The 13,373-nt window shown below is 38.6% G+C and overlaps 3 protein-coding genes and 1 long non-coding RNA gene across 6 annotated transcripts; 2 read left to right on the top strand and 2 right to left on the bottom strand.

Moving 5' to 3' along the window:
• On the bottom strand, window positions 1-5,979 carry LOC117784176 (alkyldihydroxyacetonephosphate synthase). Of its 3 annotated transcripts, none has more exons than XM_034621837.1 (6): window positions 5,880-5,979; window positions 3,741-4,039; window positions 3,589-3,675; window positions 1,590-2,778; window positions 647-751; window positions 1-581 (listed from the first exon to the last, which is right to left on the bottom strand). In XM_034621837.1, the coding sequence occupies exons 2-6, from the start codon at window positions 3,857-3,859 to the stop codon at window positions 174-176; spliced, it is 1,908 nt and encodes a 635-aa protein (XP_034477728.1). In that variant the 5' UTR covers window positions 3,860-4,039; window positions 5,880-5,979; the 3' UTR covers window positions 1-173. The 3 variants fall into 3 exon arrangements, with proteins under 3 accessions (XP_034477728.1, XP_034477729.1, XP_034477730.1); XM_034621838.1 differs by having other exon boundaries at window positions 3,741-4,036; window positions 5,880-5,958; XM_034621839.1 differs by having other exon boundaries at window positions 3,741-3,909; window positions 5,880-5,950.
• On the top strand, window positions 4,491-5,221 carry LOC117784177. The gene is made up of 3 exons (XR_004617406.1): window positions 4,491-4,800; window positions 4,872-5,023; window positions 5,086-5,221. It is a non-coding gene; the product is annotated as an uncharacterized LOC117784177 (long non-coding RNA).
• A 767-nt stretch (window positions 5,980-6,746) lies between the features above and the next one.
• LOC117785076 (protein lap1) lies at window positions 6,747-11,660 on the top strand. Its single transcript, XM_034622963.1, has 6 exons — window positions 6,747-7,119; window positions 7,219-7,498; window positions 7,572-7,707; window positions 7,767-8,056; window positions 8,114-10,021; window positions 10,080-11,660. The coding sequence occupies exons 2-6, from the start codon at window positions 7,343-7,345 to the stop codon at window positions 10,254-10,256; spliced, it is 2,667 nt and encodes an 888-aa protein (XP_034478854.1). The 5' UTR covers window positions 6,747-7,119; window positions 7,219-7,342; the 3' UTR covers window positions 10,257-11,660.
• Window positions 11,661-11,967: 307 nt separating this feature from the next.
• On the bottom strand, window positions 11,968-12,769 carry LOC117784403. Its single transcript, XM_034622131.1, has 2 exons — window positions 12,703-12,769; window positions 11,968-12,632 (listed from the first exon to the last, which is right to left on the bottom strand). The coding sequence occupies exons 1-2, from the start codon at window positions 12,728-12,730 to the stop codon at window positions 12,106-12,108; spliced, it is 555 nt and encodes a 184-aa protein (XP_034478022.1). The 5' UTR covers window positions 12,731-12,769; the 3' UTR covers window positions 11,968-12,105.
• Window positions 12,770-13,373: the final 604 nt, after the last annotated feature.

Raw genomic sequence — 13,373 nt, 5'->3', positions numbered from 1 at the left:
TTCGTTTTGCAAATTTACCTTTTATTTATCAATAAGGTAAAACCCATACAAAAATTGAGCCCTATGAAAAATGCAAACTGAAAACAAGAGGCCAAAGCAGCTAGAAATTAATTAATTGAAGTTATTAGATTTAGACTAGGATTTCTTTAAAATTATATCTAGATAAAGATGATCTAGAGTTTGGCTTTCGTTGCGGCTGCTGTTGCTGTTGGTTTCTCTAGCTTCTCCTTTTCACAGAGCTGCAGCTGCTCCATTTGGGGCAAGAGATTACCCGCTGCAAAGATGTTGCGGGGATCCAGATGCCGTTTGGTGGCTGAGTAAAGTGACGTTCCTGTCTCGGTGACTGCATTGCGGTACCAATGACTGCGTATTTTGCCCACGCCATGATGATGGGACAGGGAGCCACCGCAGGCGAGGATCTCCTCACGTGCACTATGCTCGATGGCCTCAAATACCGCAACCGGATCGGGTATGCTCAACGAACGGAAACCAAAGTAAAAATAAATGCATGCTCCCGCATCGTAGGTCTGTGTCACGCGGCAAGAAATTGTGTAGTGCGAAATTTTATGCTTGTAACACTCCTGCAAATAGAATGATAACAGTTAACTTGAAATTTGGAAGGAAAAAAATGGGAGTTTCTACCAACCGAAACAACCCGTTGCTTAACACAGCGACACAGCAAACTGCAACGATCCCAAGGCACAGATGTCTCAAAGGATTCGGCCACAATGCCTTGATGCATTGCAAAGTCCTGAAAGTGGAAAGAAGGTTCGACATTTAATTTGGTAATGAGTACAGTCTACAAACTGCCAAGAATCATGGTAAAATGCACGTTTAAAATTCATTATTTAGCATGATATATTTTTAAATTTAATTTAACTTAATTATTAAATTATGACGGATCAAATGTGAATATAAATATTATATATATAATTCAAAAACAACACAAACCAGAATTTGAAGTACAGTCGAACTTCCCTACTAGAATCATTATTATCCATAAAAAAATGTTCGAGCTATGGAATTTTTCTTTAAGTTTATTAAAAGAAACTACAAATTCATTTATGTCAAATTGGGACCTTTTTAATTTATTTTAATCTTATAGAAATTATTTCAAATATTAAAAATCAGAAACTAGTGACTACAAACTCTTACATTCAAATTGCGAGCTGTTAAATTTTTTCTATCCTTAAAAAATCAGAATTTAGTTACTAAAATTCACACACGATAATCTTTTACTTTACTATACTTTAACTTTAAAATTTTCTATTATTCTTCAAGCTAAACAGAACTTAAAAAATCGGAAAACAGAAACGAAAAATTCGACTTGGAGAAGCTTATGTTAATAATTTTGTTCGAGTTATGAAGAAATTCGACTTATGAAAGTTCGAGTTACGGAAGTAGAATTGCTTGTAATTTGCTCAGTAAACGATATTGCCACTCAATTTTGTGCGAGTTAGAGAATATTCGATTGATAGATGTTCGATTTAGGGAAGTTCGACTGTATTTCCTATTTTGACAATTCTTATTGAATTTTACAGAACCCCTTTTTTGAAAGGGATTCAGATAGTCATGTATGAACTACTCACCCTAATGTAGGCGATGACAAAGGTGAATACATAACCACGCTCGCCATTCTGTCCACCTGCCGGAAATCCTTTGTAGCGTGCAGCGATCTCATTGATGACCGCTTCCTGGCGCTGCACATCTTTCAGGTCACCCTCGAAGAGCAGCGTGGCGGCACAGATGTGCGCCAGATCAATGCCCTTCCAGCTGGTTACATAGCGCTGCTTCACCGCATCCAAGCAGCTGGCCAGCCAGCTCTTCTCGGGCTTAAGTGCTTGACCGAAGATGAATTGTTCGTTGTCCATCAGGCGCACGGATGCGGGCTGGCAACGACGTCTGGCCACCTCACGCATAAACTGGACACCCTGCTCAAAGTCAGGGAATACCAGGGAGCCATAACGCTGCACCGGCGGCAGGGGACGCACCTTCAATACCACCTCGGTGATGACACCCAGTGTGCCCTCGGAGCCGAGTATGATGTGATTGAAGTCTGGGCCACAGCTCACTCGCGGTGCACTGCATTCCCGCTCGAGTGTGCCCTTGGGTGTGACCATGCGTACACGCACCACCAGATCCTCGATGTTGCCATAGATGTTCTTCTTCATGCCGGAGGCACGAGTGGCCACCCAGCCGCCCAGTGTGCTAAACTCATACGAGTCCGGCTCATGACCCACCGTCAGACCCTGTTCGCGTAGCACGCGCTCCAGATCCTGACCCACAACGCCCGACTCAAAGCAAACGGTGAGATTCTCCCGATTGAGCCACAGCATGCGATTCATTTGTGATGTGTCCAACACGCAAATCATGCGCTCCTCCTCCTGCGGACAAGTGATGGCTCCCGAGACACTTGTGCCGCCTCCGTAGGGCAACAGCATTACATTGTGCTTGTGCGCCAATGTGACCAGCTGCACCACCTCGTCATGACAGCGCGGCCACACCACCACATCCGGTATGCGTCGGAACTTGTTGTGCCACAGACTGTAAATATCGTGCAGTGTCTGGCCATGACAACGCACCAGACGATCCACACCCTCCTGGGAGTGCTCCACTTTCGTGCTGCCACGCAGCTCGTTCAGGAAGGGTCCATTCTGCACGGGCATCGGGTATGTCTTCGGCAACTGTGGGTACGCCTTGGTGGGATCGACGGTCAGATCGAATTTGTTTTGCACCCATTTCGTGAAAGTGGGCAACTCACTACCTCCCAGCGGGTATCTAAAAATAAGGGTGTGAAAATCGATGAGCATATAGTGCAAGGAAGGGAAAAGTTAGGGGTATGTCAATAAAATTTAATTTTCAGAAACAGCTGTTCTTCCACATGCAATAACGAGTAATGTTCCAAAACAGTTGTTTTTTTTACCACTCTCAATTACAGTCAAATTTTACTTAAAGCGAAAACTGAAATTTGGATGAAAAGTTATTTTCAAACTGTAACAGTTAAGAACTCAAAACTGCTTATTGTGGTTCATAGTTCATATGACCTGGCTGTTGGAAAACTAATTTGAACAGTTTTTAGTTTTTAAGCAATATCTTCGATTCTATCTTGATAAAGTTTCCTTTTCTCATCAAAATCTTTTAAGAAAAAATTAAAATATTCCTCGCATCAAAAACTTTATTTTTAATAAATTAACTCATTTAGCATCTAAATTTGCATGTGTAGTTAAGGGCATTCAAAATATAATCCAAGTGTTCTTTTAACTGGACGTTTGATAACCCTAATCTTCGAGGTTAAAGTATTTAAAAACAATAATTAAAACGAATTGCTAAACAACAAAATATGTTTTCAAATAATTGGCTGAATAATAAAATAATCTTTTATGTAGATTTCATTTAATCCACTGGCAATAAAAAAAAAATTAACCATTCGAGTGACAATACGGAAACGTTAATTTAAACAATGACAATTTAAGAATTCTTTCTTGTACTTTAATCTTGATTGATTGATTTGTTGGATTAGAGCAGAGAGTTCTTGATATTCTTATTAAATTAGAACTATCAATCAGACATAAAAAGATATGTACTCACTTTTCGCCTTTGAAGCAGATGATGCCGTCTTGTCCATAGAACTGGGAATCGTTGTATCCCCAACCGTACCACTTGAGAGCCTCCTCACTGAGGATAAATCAATTCAAATGGAATGACAACTCTGGTAACTACAGGTGTGCCAGTGCACTCACCGCTTTTTAGGTATGACACTCTCCACGTGTCGGGAGAGACGTGTGTCCAGCGACAGAGATGTACCCTCGGTTGGTGGCTCCGGAATTTGTGTAGTCACCGGATTTTGCTTAGTTGACATCACGTTGTACCGTGGAATTCGCTTAATTCGATAATAATAAAATACTTTGGCTAAAAAGTATTTTTATTGCACAGCCCGTTTATCTCAATGTTGATTTTAGCATGAGCAACAACAAAAAATCGATATTTTGTTTTGTTTTGCTTTCCGATTTGTTGTCGTCAGTTGTAACTACTTCGCCTGCTATGTAAATGCAATTGAAGTTCGATTGATAAATATGCTAATTATTGTTTAAATATTGTGCCTATGATTGATTACAATTTGTTTGCTTTATTCTTGTACTTTGCACTGATAACTAAATTTAAATAGAAATTCCACTAAAATACTTTGCGGCAGCTGCTTTGGCCTCGGATTCTCTACCACGAATGCGACGAAAAATACGAGCGACCCACAGGGCGAAAAATAGAGAAAGAGAGAGAGCGAGAGAGTGAGAGAGAGTGCAGTCAGCCCCCAGATAAGACAAAACGTACAACTTTTTTTTGGGTATGGGGCAGAGCGAAACGGTTGTAAACGATGCGAAACGGTTGAAAACTACTTATAGTTGAATTCAAAAACTTAGCAATCCTTGAATTTCGATTTTAACTTTACAAACGTATATGTTCAGTCCAACTCATTTTATTTCGATATGCTGAGAGCTACACACCTTTCGACTTGACTAAATTTTTCCGAAATATTTTTAAAATTCCCGTAAAATTAAATACAATCTCTTGGAAATTTGATTTTCAGTATGCCCGGGAAAAAGCGAGTCACCGCCAAGAAAACTGCGACTATCGCAGTGGATAATGTGATTCCCAATAGTGTTGCAGGGTCACCAGCAGCCGTTGAGGCTCCAGAGAAAACTGTTCCTGCCGTTAAGAAGGCCAAAGCCAAGAGCAAGTCGAAGACCAAAAGCAAGTAGATCAATATGGGAATATTATAATATTGGAATTTTACAAATCATCAAGGTATGACCATTTATCGTAGTTGCTTTTATATAACAGTTTTTTCCCTACATTGTTCTATATAATTATTACAGCAAACACACAAACGGAACAATGCCTGACGAAATCGTAGAACAGATTATTGAAGCCATTCTATACTGGATATCCTATAATGCAACTGACTAGCAAAAAAAATGTAAACTTTATTGGCCCAGTTAAAACCAGCTATAATCTGTTCTGAACAAATGTAAGTTATTAACTATAACAAAAGTGAAGCATATGTCTGAAAAGATTTATTACCCTATTTAGAAAGAGGGATTTGGAATTCAAATGAAACCCTTTTTTAGTTCAATTTTGCACGAAGCAAGTCAATAACATTCGCTCTAGGAACAAGACTTTTTTTTAACAAATTAACCGAAATATAATAATATAACAAAAAGTAACATTACCGTTTCGCTCTTTATTCGTTCTCTCGAAATGTGGCTCTTTGTGGGGGTGGTTGTTTCACATGGGGTATTAAGAGAGCATGACAAATGGCCTGGCAAGGAGCATAATGGGGTGGTGTTGGTGATAGCTGGTACTCAGGGGTGTTTCTCCTTCTCAATGAGTCATGAATCATATGTAACGGTCACGATTTTAACTCTGCGACAGGTGGTTTTAATTGTAGAAGAATCGAGGGTGTATTCCTGTAGTTGGACGACCCACTTACATATTTGAAACATTTTTAAATGCGTATTGCTGCATATCAAATTCGTTTGTGTGTAAAATATAACAGCTGCTTGTTAATTTTTAATTCATATAGACACGGTTTTTAGTGTACTTGTTATGACTGGGGCACAGATTTACGACTATTGTTTGCTGTGGGAAAACGCTAAAAATACTCTTTATGTTGTGACAATTACGTGTTGAAATTTCATTTTCGAAAACAAACAAATTTGTATTTACTCAAGTTTTTAGGAATTATGAAATTTCTATTGTTAGCAATTTAATTCGTTTTTGTTTTTTTTTATTATTATATTTATTGCTAAAATTCACATGAAGCACCTAATCGCTGGAACTAATATTTAAACTTCTATTTAAAATTATTAATTTTCAAAACTCACAATCGGTAAAGCGACGTATAATTTAATTCCCGACTGCAGAGCGCGACATTTAAAACAAAACTGAACTCCCAATAGCCAAATGCATTTTACGTTTGTCGTTGTCTCGTTTAGCTGTTAGTAAACTTTTTGTCTCTTGCAAAAGCCAACAACAAAAAGCTATGTTTATTATGTGCTTATTTACTCTACGCTATACAATTTTACAATTGCCTGAAGTGTAAATTCGTAAAAAGGCCACGCGAAACTAAAAGTGGACGCTATTTGTTTAATTTTCGCACTACCAATGCTTAAAGCTTAGTACGCTGGAGGGAAGTACTGGTACAAAGTTTGCAGATGTTTTTTTAAATTGATTTTTAAGCTATTCGCGTCATTGCAAATTTGCATTTGCTTATTTGCACTGTTGCTTGAAACGCTCAATTTACACTTCCTTTAGTTTAGTGCACTTTATTGACATTTGTAATTTGCTGTCTTTGCATAACGTTACGCAGTCAGGAAGTGAAAAATAAATACTAATTAGCAAATACAAACCATTAAATTAGCAAAAGCCACTGCACATTTTGTTAGCATTGCATTTGCATTATTTGAATATAAACCGTTGCACGCCAGAGCCACCTATTGATAAATTATTGTGCGGCTGCCTTTATCAACACTGAACTTATCGATAACAAGTAATGAGACTTATCGCAATTAAAACGTATATTGAGTAATAGCCAACTAATTTATATAATAACAATATAGTTAAGGTTTTTTTTTAATTAATTCGGTGTATATGTAATGCTAATATCGATTATAATTTATCGAAAAGTTCTTTTTGTAATGAACTAAATGAGCACCAAACAATGAATTAGTTCGTCCGTTTTGTTTAGTGGACTGTTCATTTGAACTTATTCCGGAACGATTCGAAACATCTCAACTCCGCAAATTGTCGTTTTCAAAGCGAAAAACATAAAAGAAAACCGAAACTAGGTGTCAAATTAAGCATAGAATATATGCTCTGAGCGGAGCTAGTAAGTTATAGGAAAGGCAGAGGCTTGCAAGGTGCCGGCTACGTAAGCAAACGGCTCCAAGCAGACGTAGCCTCATTATTGTTTGTGTTCTTACATGTGTGTGCGTGAGTGTATGTGCGACAGTTGGAACAATAACAAGCCCAACAAAATGCCAATGAATTGTAACGGAGCAGCGCTCAATGCGGCCGCTGTCTTTGTGCTGCTGCTGCTGCAGCAGAAGCAGCGATGAATCATAGGTGAGTTATGCGACTGGCTTAAGTGTCGCCCAAACTGTCGATGTGTGTGTGTGTGTGTGTGTCCGACTTATATGTGTCTGTATTTGTGTGTATTTTCAGCCCGCAATAATCATAATACTAATAATAACAACAACAACCACAACAATATCAACGGCCGTGCCTTAATATCGAACGTAGAGCAATAAAAAAATATAAGCAGACGAAGAGTTAAAACGTTGGCAAAATGCCGCTGTTGTCCAAATGCTTTCCTTGTTTCAAATTCAAACGTGAAGAGGTCATTGACAAGCTGGACTACAGCAATACACAGCTGCAGGATGCCTTTCCCGAGGTCTGGCAGCACGAGCGGACACTGGAGGAACTGCATCTGAGCAATGCACGTGTGAGTATCAAGTTCCCCCCTAAATCTTTCTCGTTATCAGCACCTTAATCCCTGCTCTTCACGCTATTTCCAGTTGCAAACGTTGCCGCCACAGTTATTCTATTGCCAGGGATTGCGCATCCTGCAAGTAAACAGCAACAATCTGGAAAGCATACCACAAGCTATTGGCTCACTGCGTCAGTTGCAACATCTGGACTTGAACCGCAATCGTGAGTCACATTTGCCGTTAATATAATTCTTCATTCTCTGACTTTTATCCACTTTGCAGTTATTGTCAGTGTGCCGGAGGAGATCAAGGCGTGCAAACATCTGACCCACTTGGACCTTAGCTGCAACAGTCTGCAACGTCTGCCGGATGCAATTACCTCGCTGATATCGCTGCAGGAGCTGCTGTTAAATGAAACCTACTTGGAGTTTTTGCCCGCCAATTTCGGGCGTTTGGTTAATTTACGCATTTTGGAGGTGCGTCTAAACAATCTCATCACGTTGCCAAAGTCCATGGTGCGTTTGGTTAGCCTGCAGCGGCTTGATATTGGTGGCAATGAGTTCACAGAATTGGTAAGCATTTCAACATGAATTCCACATATAAAATCTGACTCGGTTTCCTTCTTATAGCCAGAGGTCATTGGAGAACTAAAGTCACTGAGGGAGCTGTGGATCGATTTCAATCAGATTCGTCGCGTTTCACCCAACATTGGCAAATTGCGTGAGCTGCAACATTTTGAGGCCAATGGCAATCTGCTGGATGCGCTGCCCAACGAACTAAGCAACTGGCGCAATGTGGAGGTGCTGTCTGTGTGCTCCAACAACCTGGAAGCATTTCCGTTCAGCGTGGGCATGCTCAAGTCCCTAGTCACCTTTAAGTGTGAGTCGAACGGGCTCAGTGAGCTGCCGGACAGCATTAGCTACCTGGAACAGCTGGAGGAGCTAGTGCTGAGCCACAACAAACTGATGCGTCTTCCCAGCACGATTGGCTCGTTGGTAAAACTGCGCTTCCTCTTCGCCGACGACAATCAGCTGCGTCAACTGCCCGACGAGATATGCAGCTGCAGCCAATTGAGCGTCCTCAGTGTGGCCAACAATCAGCTATCGGCGTTGCCCCAAAACATTGGTCATCTGGCTAAGCTGAAAGTGTTGAATGTGGTTAATAACTACATAAACGCGCTGCCCGTTTCTATGTTGAGTCTGGTGAATCTCACATCGCTGTGGCTCAGCGACAATCAATCACAGCCACTGGTGCCGCTTCAGTACTTGGATGCGAGCAGCAAGACGCAGCTGACATGCTTCATGCTGCCACAGGTCACATTTAAGATGCAGGCCCAGCAGCAGCAGCAACAGGTGCAGGAGCAATACGAGTTTGTCTATGCCAATCATCAGCAGCATCCACAGCAACCGTCAAGTCCATCGCGTCGCATTTGCTTTGCCGAGGAGACGACCATATTGAGTGCAGGCAACAACAGCAGCAACAGCGCCGCCCCGCAACCCGCTCCCAGCTACACCGCCAGCTATGTGGCATCACCGCCAACTCCAGAGCAGCAACACCCCGCTGGTAGTTCGGTGCGTTTGATGCGATCCCCCACACCGTATCCCAAGGAGTTGCGGCAAATGGCCAAATATATGCGACAGGCGCAGGCGGCGAATGCGGCGGCTTCGGGGTCCAGTGAAGTGCGGGAAGCGCGTGTCGTGGTGCCCAATGGTCAAGTGGCCATGCAACACTGTGATAGCAATCAGGATGCTGTGGATCATGCCACGGCAAGTGCAATATATGGCGTTGCGACCGATCCAACCCACATTTATGGCGTCTATCAGCAGCCGCAACTACAGCAGCCAACGCAGGAATATTACGGATTGCCGCTGGTCAATTACGATGCACACTATCAGCAGCTGTATGTGGATGCCAATGTAATGACGTTACCCACAACGCATTTATCAAATGGTGAACAGAATTACGAGATGCAGCCATTGCAACCACAGGCGGTGGTGCCACCACCACGCATGGAACCGCCGCCTTATCATATAGCACGCGTATATACCAAGAAAACGCCAGAGGATCTAACACTCTACGAGTCCATGCGACAACGAAAGCAGCAACAACAACAGCAGCATCAGCAGCAACAAGAACAACAACAGTCACCAACGCAGCCGATTTACGAGCAGAGCAACAATTACCAAGATGCTCTTAACAGCAATTTCAAGACAACGGCAATCGGCGCCCAATCCGAGCAATTGGACTATCAAAACAATATCAACAGTGAGCAGGTTGAGCTGCCACAACAACTGGAGGATATAAACGAACAGCAGCAGCAGGAAATGCAGATGGAAATGGAAATGGAAACGGAAATGGAAATGGATGATACGTTATCACAGCACTCGTTAAACTCAACTGCAACTAACAATACATCTAAGGGTAGCAATAAAAAATCAACCTGGATCTTTGGTGTTCATAAGAATCCCACTGTTAAGCAAGTGACCCTTAAATGGGAGCATAGCATTGGCTTTGACATTGCCGAGCTGCTTAATCAGGTGACTATCTTTATTAATATAAATAAGAGACTATTTAATAACCACATATTCATTTTAGGTGGGCATATTTGTAAGTGCAATTACGCCAAATTCGAGTGCCGCGCGTCTGCTGAGCCTAAACGATAAATTACTGGAAATCGATGGCTATGACCTGACCAACGCCAATCTGAGCGATGCCAAACGTGTGCTGCTTAACTGCGGCACAGTTATAAATATAATGTTGTCACGAAAGTGATGCCAAATCTATAGCAAACCCACAATCCACTCCGAACCGAGACCGAAGACTTTTGCGCATTTTTTCTAAAGCAATTTAAAATACGCTATTATAAATCAAATCTACCATTAGCATTAGCATCTGAACTTTCAAGCCATAGACGTCCTTTGCACTGGCGCCTTCAAATCTTTTATAATTTTTTCTTATCGAGGATGATCTATTATTACTAACTTCCAGATAGAATCGATTTAAACTGCCATTGAAAAATACGTAGTACATTTCTATGTATTTATTTTTTATAATTGAGATCTGTTTTGGATTTATACACATTCTTTATTGTGCGAAACAAAGGTATTTTAAGTATGTGAACTCTAAATTAAGTCAAATGAATTTCCTACCAATATAAGTATGTTTCTACACGCCTTTAAAAAATGTTGTTAAGCTTGTTACTTGAAGTTGACAACTTGATGACTTTATGAAATTATGTTTATTAGGTATATATTAAGCAAGAATAAGGTTTCAGTTATAGATTGTTAAAATGTGGACCAGTATTCGATTGGTATTCAAAATGAAGCAATATTATTATATTTCGTTTATGTATTACAAACTCTTTAAATCCTAAGATCATTAAAGATATTTATTTGTATTAAATTTGATAGTATACTTAAAATGTATAACATACAATAATGGAATTATCTCTAGCATTCAATCTATTCTTAGATTAATTATATTGTCAAATTTGAGCTCTTTTTTTAGTTCGCCAGTGTAATTCATAGCAAACATACAAAAATATATAAATATAAATAATAGTGCAATTAGCGTTGATTATACGTACATACAATTACGAGTACCATATAGACAGCATTTACAAACATAATCGCATATACATATACTGCATTTACAGTACATATGTATATGTGTTCTTATAGGATATATATAAATAATATGATATTTACAACTAGCGCCTATTTTACGCCCAGCGTTGTTCAAATTTGTTCCAAAATTTATAGATTAAAGTTTAACAATGATATTAGCTGTTTATGTTAGTTGTTATGGTGCAGCAATATAAATTCTACGAGTGTATTAAAAAAAATACAGCATTTGTATTCTATACTTATTATATCAATCAATCAATCATTTTGCTATGACAAATTGTTAAATTCTCATACCATTGGCGTTGTGAACAGTATTATTATTTAGCTGGTTAATATTTGAGAATTGTGCTAAAGTTGAACATTGCTATTTCTATATTAAACATTTACATATTAATACACACACAAAAATCTAGCTAATATTTATAAGGCGCGCACATAATTCGAAAATTCAATTTTGTTAATACGCGCTACAACAAATCACCCAGAGACAAAAACAAAACATGCAAAAAAAAAAAAAAACAAATAATGAATAAACACACAACTTTTCACTTGAGCTGGCCTTTTGTCTTGTTTTCGATTTAATCTTTCAGCAAAAACAAAGCTCCTTTAGCTCATTTGATTAATGTCCACTTCCGGCGCTCTATTCGATGGTTTTTCTGCTGCTCTTATCGGCAGGCAATTATCTACGGAAATTAATTGTCACCAAATGAAAAAAGAACACTAACTTGGCCGCCCGCACATAAAACTGTAGCAAAACCGACGGCTTATGGTAATTTACATTAGTAGTAGAAGTTTTCTTTAAATAGGCCCAATTATTCAATGTCTAGTTAGCCCTAAAATGTGTACAAATTAAGAACTCTCATTACGAACCAAATGCCTAAGTGTAGTTGGTTGTTTATTTTAAACTTCATATAATAGAAATCAATTTTGATTTAAAAATAAGCAATTAATACAATTTAATTAACCTAATTACAATTAATTGGACTTATATAAAATCACAATTTTTTATCCTTCATATATTCTCTGTGTAAATGCAACAAATAATTAAGGAGTCGACTATTTTCTGTTTCAATAGCATCGGATACAACTTGCCGTATATATTGATCGCGGTAATAATAACGATTGTCCAATTTCGCTTTAAGAGGTGTGCTAATCTCGTTTTCCGATATCCAATTCTCATCACTCAGTCGTTTTCTTACTAGATCCATTGCTGCCCTTTTGTTAATTGCAGGTCCAATTATTATAGTTCCAGGTGGTGTGGTATTATCCGTAGTATAATGAAAGGAATAACTTCTGGTTTGATTATCTTTCTTATGGACTGACGCTCCAAACCGTCCCACTAAATTCCAATCGTCGACAAATTCAATGGGGCTGTGAGTTCCAAATAAAAGATAACTTAAATGCTTTCTAAAATCTGCTTGAAAGTCCCGATAGAATTTTGAAGCACCCGTTTTTTCAATTGGGTATTCCTCTATATCTTCCTCTTCGTCTCCAATATCCAACACTTTTATTTTTGACGTAACTGTGGACAGTATAATAATATAAAAATATAACAACAAATAAGTTCATATATTGAATTTAATATTACTAACTTGTATTTTCTTCTTCAATATTTTCCATTATTGTTTTTAGTTTGTTTTGTTTACTTTTACTTTAACACAATCTCTTGTTGAAGAACTTCGGGAATGTCAAAAGCTTCTTTTGTGATAGCGTTTAAATACACTTACCAGACAATATGAAATTTAGCTCATTTCACAATAAAAGCTCCAAAGCTCGTCAAAAGCTTTAGCTTCTGCTAGCTATAGTTTTTGTTGTTTTTCGATATGTCTGTTTCAATCTAAAGTCTTGGCGATAGACGATCAGTTAGAATATTTATCGATCTTTAATCTTTAACACTTAAAAATTTGAACGTTTGATGGGATATTTAACTGTTACCAAAGCTTTTATTAAAATTTTTTAATTATGAATATGACTTAACTACATTTATTTTTTATTGATATAGTCAAATATACATTTCTATTGCATTTATTCAGGCAAAAATTTTGTTTGGTCAATGTAATAGTTTTTTATAATTTAACGTTACTAGTTAATTATACGTATTATCAACATATTTTTTTTTAAGTAAATGTTAAGTTCTGCGGAATTTTTTTTCTTGAGCCTTATGCTGACTTGCCTTATTATTGTGATTATTTTAAGGAAATTTGACAAATAAACTTACTATAACAGACTAACTCTTTTTTTTACACTTAACTCTTCTATGTTA

Source organism: Drosophila innubila (genome assembly GCF_004354385.1).
Source record: "Drosophila innubila isolate TH190305 chromosome 2R unlocalized genomic scaffold, UK_Dinn_1.0 1_C_2R, whole genome shotgun sequence".
In the NCBI taxonomy this organism is placed as follows: Eukaryota; Metazoa; Arthropoda; class Insecta; order Diptera; family Drosophilidae; genus Drosophila; species Drosophila innubila.
The sequence above is the reverse complement of the archived record's forward strand: the minus strand, read 5'-3'. Positions and strand labels throughout refer to the sequence as shown.

What these genes read in the sequence shown, in the direction of transcription:
- LOC117784176 (XM_034621837.1), bottom strand. Translation starts at nt 3,859, where the DNA reads ATGTCAACTAAGCAAAATCCGGTGACTACACAAATTCCGGAGCCACCA. An exon ending in AGTGTCATACCTAAAAAGCG is followed by an intron (nt 3,676 to 3,740) that starts GTGAGTGCACTG and finishes ATTTATCCTCAG; the next exon opens with TGAGGAGGCTCTCAAGTGGT. An exon ending in TTAAGCAACGGGTTGTTTCG is followed by an intron (nt 582 to 646) that starts GTTGGTAGAAAC and finishes TTCTATTTGCAG; the next exon opens with GAGTGTTACAAGCATAAAAT.
- LOC117785076 (XM_034622963.1), top strand. Translation starts at nt 7,343, where the DNA reads ATGCCGCTGTTGTCCAAATGCTTTCCTTGTTTCAAATTCAAACGTGAA. An exon ending in TGCATCTGAGCAATGCACGT is followed by an intron (nt 7,499 to 7,571) that starts GTGAGTATCAAG and finishes CGCTATTTCCAG; the next exon opens with TTGCAAACGTTGCCGCCACA. An exon ending in TTGCCGAGCTGCTTAATCAG is followed by an intron (nt 10,022 to 10,079) that starts GTGACTATCTTT and finishes TATTCATTTTAG; the next exon opens with GTGGGCATATTTGTAAGTGC.
- LOC117784403 (XM_034622131.1), bottom strand. Translation starts at nt 12,730, where the DNA reads ATGGAAAATATTGAAGAAGAAAATACAA. An exon ending in TATTGAAGAAGAAAATACAA is followed by an intron (nt 12,633 to 12,702) that starts GTTAGTAATATT and finishes TACTGTCCACAG; the next exon opens with TTACGTCAAAAATAAAAGTG.